Source organism: Prionailurus viverrinus, chromosome A2 (assembly GCF_022837055.1).
Source record: "Prionailurus viverrinus isolate Anna chromosome A2, UM_Priviv_1.0, whole genome shotgun sequence".
In the NCBI taxonomy this organism is placed as follows: domain Eukaryota; kingdom Metazoa; phylum Chordata; class Mammalia; order Carnivora; family Felidae; genus Prionailurus; species Prionailurus viverrinus.
In genome coordinates this window covers 146,392,108-146,412,505 of record NC_062562.1, presented here as the reverse complement: position 1 = coordinate 146,412,505, position 20,398 = coordinate 146,392,108, and the positions used below count along the sequence as shown (strand labels likewise).

Genomic DNA, 20,398 nt, shown 5'->3' with positions numbered 1-20,398 from the left:
AGAGAGAACAAGACCTAGGAAGACTGTCAAAGATGTTCTATGTGTCAGAAACCTGGATAGGAAATGTTTCAAAGCCCTGGGAAGAAGAGAGTAGGAGAAACAAGCAACACGGTGGAGGGGGCAGGGGAGTGGGGGGGGGGAGGGGATGGTTATGCCCACAGGCCAAGACTTCCATTAAAAGTTAAAAAATGGGGGGCGCCTGGGTGGCTCAGTCGGTTGAGCGGCCGACTTCGGCTCAGGTCATGATCTCGCTGTCTGTGAGTTTGAGCCCCGCGTTGGGCTCTGTGCTGACAGCTCAGAGCCTGGAGCCTGTTTCGGATTCTGTGTCTCCCTCTCTCTGACCCTCCCCCGTTCATGCTCTGTCTCTCTCTGTCTCAAAAATAAATAAACGTTAAAAAAAATTTTTTTTTTTAAAAAGTTAAAAAATGGGACCAGAGTGCAATTTAACTGCTGGTGTACAAATTCTGATTCAGAGGCAGATTTTAGATTTTTATTAATTACCAACTGTATAAATTTGCCCACGTATCAAAACAAGAGGTAAAAAGCACTTTGTACAGTAAAAGTTCACTTGTCAAGTCTGTACATTTGGGGGATGAAGACTGTTCTTTGCTTTTAAATGCACAGAAATAATGTGACTTCACTGAAAAAGGCAATTTTCCATCAGACTTTTTTTTAAAGTTTATTTATTTATTTTGACAGAGAGAGCACACACACTTGGGGCAGGGGCAGAGAGGGAGGGGGGAGAGAGAGAATGCCTAGCGGGCTCTGCCCTGTCAGCACAGAGCCCAATGCAGGGCTAGAACTCATGAACCATGAGACCATGACTTGCGCTGAAATCAAGTCTGACTCCTAACTGAGACACCCAGGCGCCCCCATCAGGCTGTTTTTATAATGTCCCAAATAAACAGTGCTCAGGCTAAAGGGACTATCAATAAGAGAAAATGAACTGTTCAGTACAGAAAGAGTTAAATGATTTCTTTCCAGAATTCAGCACTGTGTTCTCATTACCAGTTGGATTAATTACTGGTCCTGGAGAGTTTTGGAAACCCAAGCTACTCAATGTGCTTGTTAAGGAAGGTTTGTCTTTAATCCCCAGGGGAGACAATCAATAGGATCAGCAAAGGTAAAGCCTACCCTCCCAGGCTGTCCTTTAATTGGACAAGCTTTCCCAGCCTCCCATTCTGATTCAGGGTTCTAAATGGATTTAAAGTGCCTCGCTTGGCCAGTGAACTCACCCCAAACCAGCAAAGAGTGGACAGTACCACTCCTTCCAGGGCACATTCAGCAAAGAAAAAACATACCAAGTTCCTGCCAGTGGCAGTCAAAAGTAAAGATTATGTGGAAACCACAGAGGGTTTTTAAAAAGATTCTCTAAAATTCTAAAAAGTTTAATCTATCCAAAATGAAATAAGAATCCTTACTATGTTAGAAATTTTCCCCTTATAAATCTGCCGTCCAGCAACACATTACCCTGACACATTCCCAAATGCCTGCCTACTCTTTGCTCAGCTTGTACCCGAGTCTAGGATTTTTGAGGCTCCTGGTGTTTACTTTGATTCAGTTACCAAGAAAAGACCTCGCAAATTAAAATGTTTGCCAACTCCCCCTCGACGGAAAAGAGTATACATAATAAATTTCGAGAAATTTTGAGAAATGCGGCTTCATTATTTTAATTTAAAATCATGACCCTCCAGGTTGACAGACTCAATTATATTCAAATGGATATTTAAAGGGCATTAGAGGGGCGCCTGGGTGGCTCAGTCGGCTAAGCGTCCGACTTCGGCTCAAGTCATGATCTCACGGTCCGTGAGTTTGAGCCCCGCATCGGGCTCTGTGCTGACAGCTCAGAGCCTGGAGCCTGTTTCAGATTCTGTGTCTTCCTCTCTCTCTGACCTCCCCCATTCATGCTCTGTCTCTCTCTGTCTCAAAAGTAAATAAACGTTAAAAAAAAAAAATTGAAAAAAAAAGAAAACATCTTTCCTTAAAAAGAAAATAAATAAATAAATAATAAAGGGCATTAGAAAGCAAAAGCAAAGATTTTTTTGCTCACTATCTGGAATTATTTGTACCACTGACCTCTGTTCACAGAGACAGTGGAAGTGGCTTTCCTTGTTAGAAACGCCAGTCCTATATCCCTATTCCCTAGTAGCACCAGCAGAAACAGCAGCTTCTTTTAATCTCATTTCTCCATAAAACACAGTCCCATAGAAACAGGGGAAGAACAAGTTGGAAGGAAGAAGAAGTTCAGAGAATACAAGTCAATGAACACACTCATTTCAAGACTCTTCTCTCAGGCCAACCCTTCTGCTCCGTCTCCACACCCCATCAACCTACCAAATTGTCTCCCTCACATTCATCAAAATGCTCTTAAAATTCTACCTTCTCTTTGAAGGAGTCTCAGATTGGTCCGTTTCTGCTACCTCATCCCAGCTGTACTCTTTTGTACAAAAAAACTGAAATAACACAGTCCTTTTTTCCATCCACCTTCCCCAATCCAGTCACCTGTCAGAAGCAGAACATCCTTCCTTATAGGCCCATCTATACATTTACATGAATATATGATGGAAGAGCACAGTTTTATGTGATGAAATAAAACACAAACAGTACCATATTGTACATAGTTTACTACAACTCACTTTTCCCCCTCAACATGCTGTCACAGAGATCTTCTCACGGCAGTGCAACTAGAATAACCTCACTTTTAAAAAGTAGTTGCGTAGCGTCCACGATACAGACTTTGCCCTTTTATTTAACCATTCTCCTGCTGATGAACATTTAGGTTATTTACGGGCCTTGTAAAATGTTTCTTTGTGCACATGTGTATTTCTCTAGTAGCAAAGTGAACTTGCTGCTTAGAAGGTACATGCATTTAACATTTTAATAGACGCTGCCAAACTGTCCTCCAAAAAGTTGGCCAATCCCGCTCTCATCAACAGTACACAACAATACCCATTTTTTCACACCATCCTTCACCTTTATTACTGAGCTTTCTTATTTTGACTCATCGAATGTGGGGGAAATGGTAATCATTTTAATTTTCATTACTAGTGAGGTTGAGAATCTTTTCATACGTTCACTGATTATCTTCTCTTTTGTGAACTGTTTAGGATGCCTTGCTTATTTTTCAAATCATCTCTTTCTTATTAATCTGAAGGATATATTAATCTGTTCTGGATATTAATACTTTGCCATATAATTTGCAAATATTTTTCGCTAGTCAAGTTGTATCCTGCACATGGAATTTATATGCCTACTCCCTTTTATTAGTATTCCTAATTATACCGCTATTCTTTTACTCTACTCAAAATATGCTATGTTCTACTCAAGAATTCGATGTATCTATCTATCTATATATATACAGATAGATAGATATAGATAGATAGATAGATAGATATGTATTTTTTTGGTAATGTTTATTTATCTTTTGAGATAGAGTCAGAGTGAGAACAGGGGAGGAACAGAGAGAGAGGGAGACACAGAATCTGAAGCAGGCTCCAGGCTGAACTGTCAGCACAGAGCCCAACACGGGGCTCGAACCCATGAACCACGAGATCATGACCTGAGCCAAAGTCAAACGCTTAACCAACTGAGCTACCCAGGTGCCCCAAGAATTCAATATTTTTGTTACCAATAATTTTGTCATTCTCTTAATTTCATCCTGCCTACCTAACATTTACCAAATGTGTAGTGGCATCGTATACATAAACATTTTTTGATAATTTAGTAGGAAAAGCCTACTCTGCATATAGGTTTTGACATTACAGGAAGGAGAAGCAGTTTGCAAATTATCTACAACAGTGGTTCTCAACGTTGGCTGCACAGTGGAATCGCCTTTAAACACTATGCATGCCTGGATCTCACCCCCAAAGATTCTGATTTAATTGGTCTGGAGTATGGCCTAGGTACTAGGACTATAAATTCTCTGGATGATTCTACTATGTGGTGAAGTTTAAAGACCACTTTACTAAAATAATCCTTTTTGTCATAAAATATACGTAACAAAATTTATCACTTAAATATGTACAATTCAGGGGCATTAAGTACATTCAGAATGCTGTATTATTTGTGGAACTTATTCATCATCCCAAACAGAAACTCTGCATGCATTAAGCACTAACTCCCCAGCCTCTTGATTCTACTTTCTGTCTCTATGAATTTGTCCATTCTAGGTAAGTCATATAAGTGGAATCAACATAGTATTTGTCTCTTGTGTCTGGCTTATTTCACATCGCATAATGTTTCCATTCTTTGGGCAGGAGAGACCAAACCTATGCTTTTTCAAAACAATACTCAAAAAACCTAAACGAATGAATATTTTCTAGGTAAAGCATGTCAAACCCTGTGAATAACTTCTTCCTAATGAAGCAGTCACTAGGCTGAATGTTTCTGAAGGCTTTTCCTGAAAACTGGTGAAGAATTACTATCCCATTGCATCATCACTCCAAGGGAATATTAAAGCAACACAGACTGCCCCAGTGAGAGTAAGAGGAGGACAGTAAGTTCAAGCGAGGAAAGGGAAGGGACAAGGGAAAAAGCAGTGGGGTTTTTAAAAGCGTAATTATTATACAATATTTATATTAGTTTCAGGTGTACAACATATTGGTTTGACAATTCTATACATTACGCAATGCTCACCAAAATTACTGTAGTCACCATCTGTTACCATATGATGTTACTGCAACATTATTGACTATATTCCCTATGCCGTTTCATCTCCATGACTTATTTTATAGTTAGAAGTTTGTACCTCCTGATGCCTTGTATCTATTTGCCCAACCCCCTACTCACCTCCCCTCTGGCAACCACCAGTTTGTTCTCCGTATTTAAGAGTCTGTTTGTTTGGTTTTTTTAGATTCCACATATAAGTGAAATCATAGGGTATTTTTCTTTCTCAGTCTGACTTATTTCACTTAGCGTAATACCCTGTAGGTGCCTCCATGTTGTTGCAAAAGGCAAGATCTCATTCTTTATTATGGCTGAGTAATATTCCATTGTATATATACGTCCTCTTCCTTATCCATTCATCTATGGATGGACACTTGGGCTGCTTCTGGCTATTGTAAATCTGGCTATTGTAAATAATGCTGCAATTAACACAGAGATGCATATATCTCTTTGAATGAATGTTTTTGTTTTCTTTGGGTAAATACCCAGTGGTGGAATTACTGGATCACATGATATTTCTACTTTTTAATTTTTTGAGAAATTCCCATTGTTTGCCACACTGGCTGCAATGTACATTTCCACCAATAGTGCACAAGGTGTTCTGTTTTCTCCACATTCCCACCAACACTTCTTATTTCTTGTCTTTTTGTTGATACTAGCCATTCTGAGAGGTATGAGGGAACATCTCATTGTGGTTTTGATTTGCATTTCCCTGATGATGAGTGATGTTGAGCATCTTTTCATGTGTCTGTTGGCCACTTACATGTCTTCTTTGGAAAAATGTCTATTCAGGTCCTGCGACCATTTTTTTTTTTTTTAATTGGATTGTTTGGGTTTTTTGGTATTGAGTTGTGTAACTTCATTCTGTATTTTAGATATTAACCCCTTAACACACACATCATTTGCAAATATCTTCTCACATTCAATAGGCTGCCTTTTTGTTTTGTTGATGATTTCCTTTGCTGGGCAAAGCACTTTTATTCTGGCATAGTCCCGGTAATCTATTTTTTCTTTGTTTTCCTTGCTTAAAAAGACATATACATAAATATGTTGCTAAGGTGATGTCCAAGAGATTACTGCCTATGTGTTCTTCTAAGAGTTTTCTGGTTTCAGGTCTCACATTTAGGTCTTTAATCCATTTTGAGTTTATTTTTGTGTAAGGGTGAAAGAAAGTAGTCCAGTTTCATTCTTTTGCATGTAGCTGTCCCATTTTCCCAGCACCATTTTTCCCATTTTATATTTTCCCCATTTTATATTCTTGCCTCTGTGGTCATAGATTAATTGACCATCTAAAGGTGGATTTATCTCTGGGCTCTTTATTCTGTCTACTGATCTATGTACCTATTTTTGTGCCAGTACCATACTATTCTGATTACTACAGCTTTGTAGTATATCTTGAAATCCGGGATTGTGATACCTCTAGCTGTGTTCTTCTTTTTCAAGACTGCTTTGGCTATCTGGGGTCTTTTGTGGTGCTAAAGAAATTTTAGGATTATTTGTTCTAATTTTGTGAAAAAATGCTATTGGAATTTTGATAGGGATTACAGTGAATCTGTAGATTGCTTTGGGCAGTATGGATATTTTAACATTATTAATTCTTCTAATCCATGAGCATAAAATGTCTTTCCATTTGTTTGTGTCCTCTTCAGTTTCTTTCATCAGTGTTTTATACTTTTCAGAGTACACGTCTTTTACCTCCTTGGTTAAGTTTATTCCTAAGTATTTTATTCTTTTTGGTGCAATTGTAAATGGAACTGTTTTCTTCATTTCTCTTTCTGCTTTGTTATTAGTGCACAGAAATGCAATACATTTCTGTATATTAATTTTGTATCCTGCAACTTTACTGAATTCATCTATCAGTTCTAATAGTTTTTTGGTGGAGTATTTAGGGTTTCTATAGATAGTATCATGTCATCTGCAAATATTAACAGTTTTATACTTCTTCCTTACCAATTTGGATGCCTTTTATTTCTTTTTCTTGTCTGAGTGTTGTGGTTAAGACTTCCAGAATTATGCTGAATAAAAGTGGCGAGAGGGGACATCCGTGTCTTCTTCCTGATCTTAGAGAAAAAGCTCTCAGTTTTTCCCCACTCGGTATAATGTTAGCTGTGGGTTTTTTATACATGGGCTTTGTCATGTTGAGGTATGTTCCCTCTAAAACCACTTTGTTGAGAGTTCTTTATCATGAGTGGATGTTGTATTTTGTCAACTCCATTTTCTGCATCTCACGAGATGACCATATGGTTTTTAACCTTTCTCTTGTTAATGTGATGTATCACACTGATTGAATGTCAATATTGAACCACTCTTGCATCCCCAGAATAAATAACATTTGATCATGGGAATGATTTTTTTTTTTTTTTTTTTTGTATTGTTGAATTCAAATTGCTAGTATGTTGTTCAGGACTTTTGCACCTATGTCCATCAGAGCTACTGGCCTGTAGTTTTCTTTTTTGGAGTGTCTTTTTCTGGTTTTGGTATCATAGCAACACTGGTCTCATAGAATTAATTTGAAAATTTCACTTCCTTCTCTTTTTTTGCAATAGTTTGAGAAGAATAGGTATTAACTCTTAGGTATTAACTCTTCTTTATTTTTTTATTTAAAAAATTTTATTTATTTATTTTGAGAGAGAGACAGAGAGAAGAGAGAGAGAGAGAGAGAGAGAGAGAGAGAGAGAGAGAGAGAGAGACACTAGGACAGGGGCAGAGAGACAGTGAGAGAGAATCCCAAGCGGGCTCTGCATTGTCAGTACAGAGCCCGATGCGGGGCTCAAACTCACGAACCCTGAGATCATGACCTGAGCTGAAGTTGGACGCTTAACTGACTGAGCCATTGAGGCAACACTCTTCTTTAATTTTTTTTTTTTAATTTTGTTTTGAATGTTTATTCATTTTTGAGAGAGAGTGACAGACCGTGAGTGGGGGAGGGGCAGAGAGAGAGGAAGACACTGTATCTGAAGCAGGCTCCAGGCTCTGAGCTGTCAGCACAGAGCCCAATGCAGGGATTGAACTCACAAACTGAGATCATGACCTGAGTCAGTTGACGCTTAACCGATAAGCCACCCAGGCGCCCCAAGAAATCCTTTTAAAACAGTAAATGTTCAGTGTAGATGAGCTGAAATACTCAACCTGAGTGATGATTACAATATAGTTTTATATAAAGAGAGACAGAGAAAGCACTGGCAATATGGACTCTACCATTCATTCCATTTCTGTTACTAGCTTGCTTCATAAATTGCTTCCTCTCTTTATGCCTCAATTTTTCAATATAGTCACCTGTATTGTCCCACTTCGTTGCCGAGCCAAATAAAAATTCCAGATTCACTAACTTTCTGTAGGTGAAAAATGGGTGAGAAATGGTATGTTCAGGTTATTCAAAAGTTAATATAGTTTGTATATAGTTAGTATTAATAATTGGTAATAATATCTTTGTGTGATGCTTTAGTTTTCAAACTACCTTCCCTATAATATTTTTTCTTCCCCTGACTCCATAAAGTAGGAGGGGATAGATAACTCTCACTTTCCAGATGATCACGGGTAATATTTTGGTTCTACAGTAAACAGATTTCTCTCTCTCTAAAGTTTTATACACACACACACACACAGGCCAAGTTTTGTGTGCATGTTTAAACAAATGAAATTGATTAACTCAATTATACATTCCCTGAAAAAAAACCTAGCCTTCCCAAAGAAACACAAAATGAAGTGCTGAACAAAGTACTGAATAAAGCACTCGAATTAGAGTACATGAGAAATGTTATTTTACAAGCAGTTAAAACAATTGGAACCCTCTATCCCACAGCAATAGAGAGCAAGCCAGCATTTTTAGTGTCTAATATTTCATTGGATAATAAACTTCTAGTCTCGTTTGGGAGCTGTTCTTCTTGCATGTAAACACTAAACATCACTACTATAACTTATTCAAGCACATTGTTCCCAGATTTTCCTATTATAAACAATACCACAAACATACATCTTTGCTCACTTAGAGGGCATGACATACACGTGTTACGTCTTGATATGCACTACCAACCTGCTTTCTGGAAAGATCGTACCACTGCACATTTCTATTGACAGTGTGTTAAAATGCTCATATTCCCATTCCTTTTCCTTTGGAGGTTTGGCTTGAAATAACACCCTGCTTTTCTGCCATTAATAGTGAAAAATCTTAGGGTCAATTACAAAAATGGTAACTGGCTCACATTAAGAACAAGTATCTGAGAAAAAAAAATAATAATAAAAAAAAAGGTTCCAAGGAGAAATCCTGGGAACCAAATATTCAGAAACTCCCATTTAATTAGGAGCTGGAGTTTTCATTGCCCTGCTCACTTGTCACCATCTGTTTGTTTTGTTTTGTTATGTATTATTTTTTAGTCATGATCTGTGATGAAAAGGGAAAGAAAGGAATGTAGGATGATAAAGAAAATGCATGCCCCCAACAAAGTACCAGCTTCCCTTGGATCCATCATTACACAAAGCTCTCCTGAGTGTATATTTCACAAAACTGGAAAACAACACAGTTTCGAATGTTTTACCTCCAGCATGAAAATTAAACTGTCCGTTCTGACTTCTGAGGCCATCAGCCAAGTTTTGTAATTATCAGTGATATTATTGTTGATTGATATTAATCATTTAATATAATCGAAACCTCAGATTATTTCAATCGAACACATCAAATGTGACAAAGAAGAAAAAAATGCCCATCACAGGAGAGGACATAGTGCCTCACATACCTAACACAGTATTCTTTTTTTTTAAGTTTATTTATTTTGAGGGAGAGAACACATGCGTGCATGCAAGCGGGGCGGCAGGGGGTGGAGCAGAGAGGGAAGGAGAGAATCCCAAGCAGGCTCTATGCTGTCAGAGCAGAGCCCGACGTGGGGCTCCATCTTACAGACCATGACACCAGGACCTGGGCCGAAATCAAGCTTTGGACGCTTAACTGACTGAGATACCCAGGTGCCTCCTGACATAGTATTCTTAAGCAGAAGCTTAGTCAGTTTTACATATACTTTATATGTGAGACACAGAGTAGATCCTTTTCTTTTTAATGTTTATTTATTTATTTTGAGAGAGAGAGCAAGCAGGGGAGGGTCAGAGAGAGGGGGAGAGAGAAAATCCCCCCAAAGCTCTGCTCTGTCAGCAAAGAGCCTGACACAGGGCTTAATCTCACAGTCTGTGAGATCATGGCCTGAGCCAATGTCAAGAGTCAGATGCTTAACTGACTGAGCCACCCAGGTGCCCCCAGAGTAGACTCTTTATATCAATCAGGTAAAAAAAAATTCACCTTATGTTTTCTTTCATTACTCAGAATGGTCCTAAGGACAAAATAGCAGGTATGAAGTGACAGGAAGAAAGTTTAGATAATGCTTTCCTTTTTGAACCATTATCTAGATAGTCTCCAAATGTCTGCAGAAAGACCTATGAATCCAAAAAGCAAAAGATCACAATTTAGCTTTACAAAATGCTGTACTGCTTTAGACTAAGTTGCAGGTTCAGACTCAGCAAGAAAAGAAGTGCCACCTTCCAAGTAGCAGCATCAATGTCTGCAGCCAGCGGACACCCCGCTCGGAAGACTTGCAATCCGGGTACCTACCATATGGGATTCGTTTTACTCTGACCCTTAGGTCATTTACTGAACAGATACTATTATTTAGAATTTAGATGTTATCTAGGTGCTGCGAGCTGCAGTGGACAGCAGTAAAGGATAGAAAGTAAATCCCGGCTCTCAAATTCTAGCTGGAAAGACGGACTGCAGACAAATATAAATGCTGATGAATAAGATAGCTCCAGGGTAATCAGTGTTATAAAGACATAAAATATGGGATGCATTAGGAAGTGACTTGGTAGCAAAGAGAAAGCTCCATTAGATGGCATACTCAAGAAAGGCTTGTTTCAGGAGGTGATGTCTGAGCCAGACTTTGAATAAGGTAAGGTTAAGCAGGCAATGATGTGGGAAAACAGTGTTTCAGGCAGAGGAAACAGCAAAAGTGAAAGACTGGCCTGGAGCGTTTGAGAAAAAAAAGGCCAGTGTGGCCAGAGCACAGTGACTGAGAGGGAAAATGAAGAATGAAGTTGGAAGAGGCTGGATTCTCAGATTATACAGGGCCTCAGAGGCCACAGCAGAGTCTGAATTTGATTCTAGGAATAGTGGGAAGCCATTAAGGAGCTTAAGCAAGAGAGTGATGAGAGCCGATTTAAGTTTTTAAAAAAATCTCTGGTGGCTCTGTGAAGTACAGACGGCAGCCGAGCAAGAACAGCAACCAGGAGAGCGACAGAACTGATGAGCTGAAATAGTCTCCATGGGAGAGATAACTTCGGTTTGGGTGAGGGTGGTAATGGGAACTAAGAAGAACAGGCAGGTTTAGGGGACATCTCAGAGCCGAACTGACATGACTTGCTAATGAATCACGTTGCAAGCGAGGGCAAAACAGGGAAACGAAGGGTTGCTCCTATGCCAGCACTTGAGCAACCAGACAGATGGTGGTGCTGTTAACTGATGGGGTCGGGGTGGGGGGGGGGCGGGCAGTGATAGGGGGAACTGAGGGTTGGGCGATGAAAGGTCCTGTCTGGGCCACACTGGGCACTGGAGATCAAACAGGGGTATAAGCCGGGCTATAAACAGCATATAGAGGAGACGTAAAGCCCACAGGACAGGATGAGACCACTTGGAAAGAAACTAAAGATACGGACATGCCAATATCGATCAGGTGAGAACAGGAAGAAGAGTCAGCAGAAGAGCTGAGCGGGAGCACTGTGAGGTAGGAGGGTATTCAGGAGAGTATGGGGTCAGAAACAGAGAACATTTTAAGAAGGAAGGAATAATCAACTGTGTTAAATGTTGCTGGAAGACACCGAATAAGATAAGGAAAGGAAACTCACAACTGGATTTAGCAAGAGAGGAGTATATTAATAAAGAAATACGGTGGGAAAATGTCACAAAAGGGCATTTGATCTTGATCAAGCTATCACTTTCAAAGCTAAGATATGTAAAACAGACCATCTCAGCAAAATTCCTGAGGTATGCTGATTTATCAGGCTAAGTCCATTTTGACTTCCCTTGTCAAAGAAAGAGGAGAGAACAATGACTCGGGAGGGTGTCCTTCTGAGTTTTCCATACTTATTCCCCAGAGAGGGGAGCCTTGGTGACAGCATGGCGGTATTCAGATTTACATGGAAAGAGGAGCAGCTCAGCCCCAAAGAATAACAGTTTATCTGCCTGCTTGATGGTGATTCATCAAAGTCCTAACAGTCACCTGTCCAAACCAACTCCAAGCCAAGTTTCTTTAATCTAATGGCCCAAATGAAAGAAAAGAGCTGTCAACCAAGGAGGAGACCACATCCGTGCTCTCTGGGTGGGAGCATTCTTCCAACACTACGTTCTCTTCCCCAAGGTTGTCACCGCCTCACTGTCAGACTCCAGCCTGCGTCTCTCTCTGCTGGTGTCACCGAGCACAAAACTGAGAAATGAGATCTGAGGCCCGCCCACACCTGGGCCACTCGCCTTTCTGTCTCCTCCTCATGGCCCGCCCCTTACCTGGGTCATTTTGTCCACAGAGACTGGAATTCCGTCGATGGTGAGAGGGGGCAGCTCCGAGTTAACCTCCTGTGGTGCAGGGGCGTGTTCCGCCAGGGCAGACTCCAGGTCTTCCAGGATCATGCTCTTGTACTTACGCACCTGCAGGGAATTAAGGGCAGAAATAAACAAGATGCCCGACAGCCAGGGAGGGTTGGTGCCAAGCAACCGGAAGGTGGGTAGGGCCGCCCCCCTCAACCACAGCAGAGTCCTAAGCACAAACACTTCTACAACTAGCAGATAAAAATACCCGATGGCCCCAAAGACATCATACCGTACAGAGTTCAGTGAAAAGATGATGAAACTACAGGTAATAACAGCAGAAAGGAGCCAGTGGGAAGTTTTACAGAAACACTGCTTCTCAGTTAAAATCACGTTTTCTCCATCAACACTGGCACCATCACCTGTTGCAGATCTAATAGGAATGGAATTCTTTATTCTGTGTTGCCCAGGCCCTCTGATAAAAACCTAGCTGTGGCAGTTCATCACCAAAATCACTTCCAAGATCATCAAGGACTTGCATCTCTAAAACTCTAAGCAACCTCTCTGAAACTGCTGCTGCTACCTTCCTGCAAGGCCAGACTACCCAACAGGTGATTCAGTGCTTGAGAGGCTGGGCTGAAAGCATCTGAGATAAAAACAAGAAGCATATACTGTAGTTGTATGTCAAAGGTGCCACTGTCACTATAAGGCTCAGGGCCAAAACAGAGCCCTGCAGGTCATGCCTTCCTTGTTTCTGGTACTCCCTGGTGACAGAGGTCAACTTCAAATCCACGATGTCTCCGTAGCTCAGACATGTGGGTCTGAACCAGATGTCATTGTTCTGACTCCTTTCCTTCTACTACCAGTGAAAGGTCTCTCCAAAGACAGAGAACTTAACAGCAGCGCATTTGTACATACACACATTCTTCCATGATGAGCACAAATAGTAGGCAGACACAGGACCCCACCACCACCAATAACGGGTGCATTCACTTACAAGGACACCGGGCGGGGGGGATAAGGACACCTTCGTGGATAACACGAAAGCCAGGGAATTTTGGAAATGTGACAAGGTGAGGCAGGAAATTAACCTGTTTTCGGGGCTCACGCCATTATCTTAGGAAATAAGGGAAGAGAAAATGAGGTATCCCAGAAATTAGGATAATGTTTGAGTCCTGGGTGTTCTACTCCAGACTGGACTCTCAATCAGGACAAGTTTCCTTGTAAGTATCTCATTATGAGGGCTAAAAAAAGAAAGATTCTCATACTCCACCTCAAGCCTGTGGGAAACTGAAAATCATCGTTGGCTATGAAGTACAACTTTGGCAGTTATAGAACCTTCCAAATAGGTCAACAATGGAGGGGATGACAGAAAAATTGTATAAAGGCGTAGAATCGTTATCATCCTACAGATTCAGTTTTATCCTGGTTTCTAACAAAAAAAGAAAGTTTGAAAAATCATTGCCAACACGTATTTATTATAACAAAAGCAGCTGGTGTTGCCATGCCCACTTAAGGATTTATATGTTCTGCTTTCTAGGTTTCTGTATCTGATGTAGAGCATTTACACTACCAGCCCACAGAAAAACTCAATCTTATTAGCCTAAGTTCTGGTCTTTGAACTTTAATGTATTAGGTTAAATCATTATATTAGTATGCAGGCCCATAGTAAGGATATATATAAATATATTTATTTATAAAAATAAATTTCACTGTGTTGGAAATACCTGGCATTCAAAGACAGGAAATCATTAGAGTATTACTATTACATTATTAGCTAGTTTCAAACAATTTTGGTCATTTTTACGGGTCAGTAAAATTCTAGGAATTTATAACCACGCATTTTGCTAAACTTATCAGTGCCATATAACTCCTTAAAAATATCTTGAGTATCAAAAAAAACCACCAATTGTTGGTAGACAAAACTTCAGCTGTGACCACAGTATTTTTAAGGTTGCTCAGTAAAGTTTCCCAGAATTATCAAGCTAGTGCTTTAATTCTATCACCTTTGAAATGCGTATTTTTTCATATTTAAATGTCCTCTGAAATTGGGATACCTCTTTTTTAAAATTGTTGAGATAGACAGACAGAGTGTGAGCAGGCACGGGGCAGAAAGGGGGAGACAGAATCCGAAGCAGGCTCTAGGCTCTGAGCTGTCAACACAGAGCCTGACATGGGGCTTGAACCCACGAACCGCGAGATCATGACCTGAGCCCAAGTCGGACGCTTAATCAACTGAACCGCCCAGGTGTCCCTGAAATTGGGATACATCTTAAAACTGCTGTGGATGAGGCAACCTGGGGCACAGTTGTCACTTCCTGCACATATGAACATGGCTGTTATCCCTGGGAGCAATGCAATCCCTTGCCTTTTCAATCAACAAACCATTGAGGAACATTTGAGAAAGAATGTGAGTCTTGGTTATAGCTGGATAATCTCCCCAGTGATATTTCTGGTAAGATCAAGAAGCCCCAGCATCAAACTTGTTGCAGCTTGGAGACAACAGCAGATCACTTTCTTTTTCTTTTTCTTTTTCTTTTCAGAGCACTTTCTAAAGACATGCAGCACCACCCATATGCTCTTGATGGCACCGAGGACAATATCACATGAAATGTCACAGCCAATGATGTCTTTGAAACAAGAAGTCATTCAGAAGCACTGAGCTGTGAAAGTGAGGAAGTTTGAGGAGTATCAATTTATTTCACTTTCATTTTCCTTTTTATGTATTATATAAAAATGCAATGTGATTAAAATCTATGTCTAAATAAGCTTGAAAAAGTTCTTTCAATAAACATAAAATAAAAATTCTAAGTGATAAGCACTGTGCCAGAGTTTGTCAATGTTTTTTCTTTCTTCATGGTAAATAAATAATGGTGCATCTTATAACTGCTGATGTCATAGATATGATGAAATAGAGGTTTGTTTTTCCAACTTCTGTCCTCTACTTCAAAAACCACAGCTTAAGCCTTTATTACTTCATACCAATGTCACTGTCAACTCACTGGTTTTACAAAGTTAAAAACCACTTAAAAACAAAATCGGCTGGTCTGTCTACCAATCTCTCTTCCCCCAATTCATCCTATTGACCAATGACATTTAAAATATCTGAGCCCAGGGTGCCTGGCTGGCTCAGTTAGTAGAGCATGTGACTCTTGATCTCAGGGTTGTGAGTTCAAACTTATGTTGGGTATAGAGATTCCTTTAAAAAGAAAAAAAGTATTAAAAAAAAATCTCAGCCCCTTTGGGACTATATGAAAATAAGTAAGTTTCTGAAACACTGAATACGGTTTACTGATCACTTACCAGGTGCCAAGCACTGCATATATTATCTCAATTAATCTTCACACAATTCTATAAGGAAAATTGTAGTATACCCATTGTACAGCTAAGAAAAACAAGGCTTAATGAACTTAAGTAACTTCCCCAAATTATATAGCTAGTATAACAGTAATATAGGTATAAACCAAACTAATTTTTATCTAGCTCCAAAGCCTGTATGTTCAGCCACTTAGCTATCATTTCTTTTTTTCTCAAAACCATCTCTACAGCTCCCCACTTCTCACAGGATGAAGGCCAAACTCTCAGTCCAGCATTTCAACCTTTCTAATCATTCCCTACTTTCCCACTGGGGCCACCAGATAACAGTTGTGCCTGCCCAGTTCTGTAGACTATGGGGACGGCACCCTCTTAGTTGGCCAGCTTCCTCACTAACTTTTGCATCTAGCAAGTTCTTTTCTACCTCTGGGTCTTTAATTCCGCTTCCTATCCAAACATTATCCATCTTTCAAGGCCCAACCCCATTTCCACTTCTTTTAAGAAAAATCCCCAAGTGTTCTACCCATAATTCTCTTACTCCTTTTTAAATTCCTACAAACTCAAATGGTCACTTAGATTGTTATATATACTGTATACAACTAGTGTGTGACATGACTGAGCACAGGGACTGGGTCTTTTATTTAACATATATTATGAAACAGTTGACATCCTCAGACATGTGCAGAAGATATATTAACAAACATTCTCATAACTGCCAGAGATGGAAAGCGTTTAGGGTGTTTACAAGAGCCATCAGAGTTCTGGGCACAGAATGTGCTTGTTGAGGATTTAGGAACTGGCTGCCACAAACATAGTATCAACAGGCCTTTCGTCTGGTTGAAAAAACAGTCCCCGACAAAATACCATAGTTCTGTATACCTGAAGCTTTTCTGGAGAAAAGACAAGTCTTCAGGAAGGTCCCATGGAAGATTAAAAATAATTTTTTTTAATCTCGGAGCTCCTCTAAAATGAAAAATATATTGCCATCTCAGGTAAACAAAAAGATGCCCCAGTGCAGAGCTGCCCTCAGACACGTGATCCTGAAGCACACCTGGCGTGGAGCCAGGCCAGACTCTGGCCCATGAAGCTATGTTGGCTTCACCCTGTTCTCTCTCCAGCCCCAATGTTAGCCTCTTTCCTCCCCCGCCTCAGTCCAGATTCCTAATTTTCCCCTCGCCCCCGGATCCCTAGTTTTGGACCTTGAAACCTCAAAGGACTTGGATGGAATTCTTATCTCCTCCTACTTTGTACCTAACAGTGTTAGTTATTTGTTAAGTACGTAGATAAATGAAGATTTTTTTCCTTTTTTTTTTTTCCTTTACTATTTTTAAACATTTTAATTCCAGTAAACATATAGCGTTATACTAGTTTCAGGTGTACAATATAGTGATTCACCAATTCTACACATTACTCAGTGCTCATCATGGTAAGTGTACTCTTTTTTAAAAAAAATTTTTTTTTCAACGTTAATTTATTTTTGGGACAGAGAGAGACAGAGCATGAACGGGGGAGGGGCAGAGAGAGAGGGAGACACAGAATCGGAAACTGGCTCCAGACTCTGAGCCATCAGCCCAGAGCCTGACGCAGGGCTCGAACTCCCGGACCGCGAGATCGTAACCTGGCTGAAGTCGGACGCTTAACCGACTGCGCCACCCAGGAGCCCTGGTAAGTGTACTCTTAATCCCCTTACCTGCTTCGCCCATCCACTCCACCCCCCTCTGGTAATCATCCGTTTGTTCTCTAAAGTTAAGAGTCTGCTTTTTGGTTTCTCTCTTTTTTCTCTTTGTTCATTTGTTTTGCTTCTTAAATTCCACATATGAGTGAAACTATAAGGTATTTTTACTTTACTATTTTTTAAATATGCTTCCACATTTCCTAACTCAAAGCTATTTTTAAAAACCTATACAAAAAAGTGAATGACTTAGAACAAGAAATCATGACCAACTCCAGGGCTCACCGATCTACTGGGAAAGAGGAATTAAAGGCAGAAGAATGATTTCAAAGAAGCTGGTGACAACCCCAGAGCTACCTCTTGCCTCTGTGACTATGACTAATTTCTGTACCTGTAGAACTGGTAAGTCATATCCAGTGTGTCCCCATCTAACTGCTATGGATTTTTTTTTTTAATTTTTTTTAATGTTTATTTATTTTTGACGGAAAGAGAGACAGTGTGGGCGGGGGGGGGGGGGTGGGCAGAGAGAGAGAGAGGGAGGAGAGGGAGACACAGAATCTGAAGCAGGCTCCAGGCTCTGAGCTGTCAGCACAGAGCCTGACGCAGGGCTTGAACCCACAAACCATGAGACCATGGCCTGAGCCGAAGTCGGATGCTCAACTGACTGAGCCACCCAGGCACCCCACTGCTATGGATTATTAACTCTAAGCAAGAGCTACATCTCCAGAGACTCTTGAAGTTCTTCTAAAAACGGATAGAAATTCTCTCTCTGTTCCTCAACAAAATATTTCTAGGCCTATTCCTACTACACCTATAAAAGTATGGGATATGGCAGTAAGCCAAGAGAATGCCCTCAGGGCACAGCAACTTAAAAAATCTACCATTTGCCAATGCTTCTCATGCCAGCTCTCTCTAAACATATATGGGGGATGATAATCAACTTTAATTAATTTCTACTGCTCCCCAGTGAGGTAGGTATTATCTTACACATGAGGACACTGAGCAACATATAGGAAAAATCCATGTGCGGAACTATACAAAAAAAATCAAAGCTTAAAAACAGATTTCACAAATGTGGAGTTATAGTTATACATGCCCACTCTGGCTTAATACCAACCCATTGGCAAAACTGAATGAGCTTGTCTAAATGTTAATAATGCTATGTTTTACTATGGGAGAGCCACACCTTCACTTAAGAAGGATATTCAAAAAGGGTCAAAACACTCAATGGAGCTGCTCTGGAGGTCTTTTAACTTGTTTTTTGTTTTAAAAAGCTGAGGCTGAAGAAGACAAAGGTTTTAAACTGCAGAGAACATTAGATCTGAAAGTCTAGATCCCAAGCGACGTAGAGAAGCCTTGAGCTTCTGGATAAGGAAATCTCGTTCTACATCATGGTCGAAGGCTCTTTCTGAGAGTTTAGCTGGTTTTATTTCACTATCCCACATTACAAGTATAGACATGGCATATGTGACTTCTGAACCCGGCAGCTCCCCCATCCAGCCAGCCATCAAACAAATATTTATTATTCATCTCCTGTATGTGAGGCACTGTGCTAAGGAAGGGCTGTGGGCAAAATGGAAAGCAAAATCAGTCACAGGGTCCCATTATTGTGTATATTCCTGTTTAGTGGAGAGGACAAACAAAAAATAAATGTACAATTACAAGCCAGGACAAGTACTATAAAGAAGGACACAAGCTAACTTCGTAGTTCTTTACTTCCCAAGGTCTCAATTGAGATCCAATGTAGGATTAGAGCCTGGAAACCAAATCTGCATTGCTGAGTGCTGCCGAATGTTTAAGACGCTTTTTTTCATGCAACAAATATTACCGAGCAACTACTCGTGGCAGGGGGAATGTGCGGCACTGGGAGCACAATGGAGAACAAAGTAGATCCAGCCCCTCCTGTCTTGGGGTTCACAATCTAGCTGGGGACAGACAGTGATCAAATAATCACACAAATAAGAGTGCATCTGTAGTAAGTAGGCGGAGGTGCGGTGAGAGCCTTGGCTAGAATGAGGGGCTGTGACTTATGCAGGTGAGAGAAGGCTTCGCAGAAGAAGTGTCGACTGAACTGAATTCTTAAGTACAAGTCAGAGTTATAAGGTGAGGAAGGTCAGAAAGAGAGCAAACTGGAGTTAAGAGCATACACAAAAGCTCTGTGGAGGGATGACACAGTTTGTGCAAAGGAGTGAGCGGGCACTCTTATGGCTGGAGTGGAGAGAAGGTGGGGAGGGGGGGAAGATATGGCTAGAGGTGGAGGAGAGTCACGCAAAGGCCTCCTGCAGAAAGGGAACTGGATGGACACCAGAGTTGGTAGCCAGGCTTATGGCAATGGAAAGAGAGAAAATTGGGCAAATTTGAGAGCTATTTAGGAAATGGAGAACAAAATAATGGGTATGGGGAAGAGAGGAGAGAGGGAGGTGCCAGAAATGGCTCTATGTTTCTGCCTTGCATAACTGGATGAGGGACAGACACTGAAATAGACATAAGAATTTTTTTTTGGTGGAGAAGAAGATTTAAGTTTATAGTTTGACTCAAGTTGAAGTGCTATTAAGATATCTAGGAGGAGATTTTTCTCTTTCCTGTTCTATTTCAGTGACAATCTTTTGGGAAGTATTTTTGATAATGTCTGTTTTCTGTTATTTGTATCTTTAATGTATATAGAAATAACTTTTCTTTCTTTTTTAAAAACTGCATACAAACATATGGGCAGGCATATAGATGGAATTTCACTTTTTTTTTTAAGATTTTATTTTTTAAAAAAATTTTTAAAAATGTTTTTATTTATTTTTGAGACAAAGAGAGACAGAGCATGAGCAGGGGAGGGGCAGAGACAGAGGGAGACACAGAATCCAAAGCAGGCTCCAGGCTCTGAGCTGTCAGCACAGAGCCTGACGCGGGGCTCGAACTCACAGACCGTGAGATCATGACCTGAGCTGAAGTCGGACGCTTAACCGACTGAGCCATCCAGGCGCCCCTTTAAGATTTTATTTTTAAGTAATCTCTACATGCAGCGTGGGACTTGAACCCACAACCCTGAGAGGAAGAGTCACATGCTCTACCTACTAAGCCAGCCAGGTGCCCCCAAAATTTCACTTCCATGTCCTACTATCTTTCACCCCATCACTCACTCACCCTCAAGGTGCCCTGATGGCCTCCCCTCTTGTTTCTGCGGGTGTGACCAAGAA

The 20,398-nt window shown here is 40.5% G+C and overlaps 1 protein-coding gene across 5 annotated transcripts in view; it reads right to left on the bottom strand.

Annotated features, from left to right (window-relative positions):
- Positions 1-20,398, bottom strand: part of NRF1 (nuclear respiratory factor 1) — a 146,206-nt gene that overhangs the window by 52,928 nt on the left and 72,880 nt on the right. For all 5 annotated transcript variants that reach the window (XM_047840000.1, XM_047840009.1, XM_047840028.1 and 2 more), the window contains exon 5: positions 12,203-12,343. In XM_047840000.1, coding sequence (XP_047695956.1) covers positions 12,203-12,343 — 141 coding nt within the window. The remainder of the gene's footprint in view (positions 1-12,202; positions 12,344-20,398) is intronic.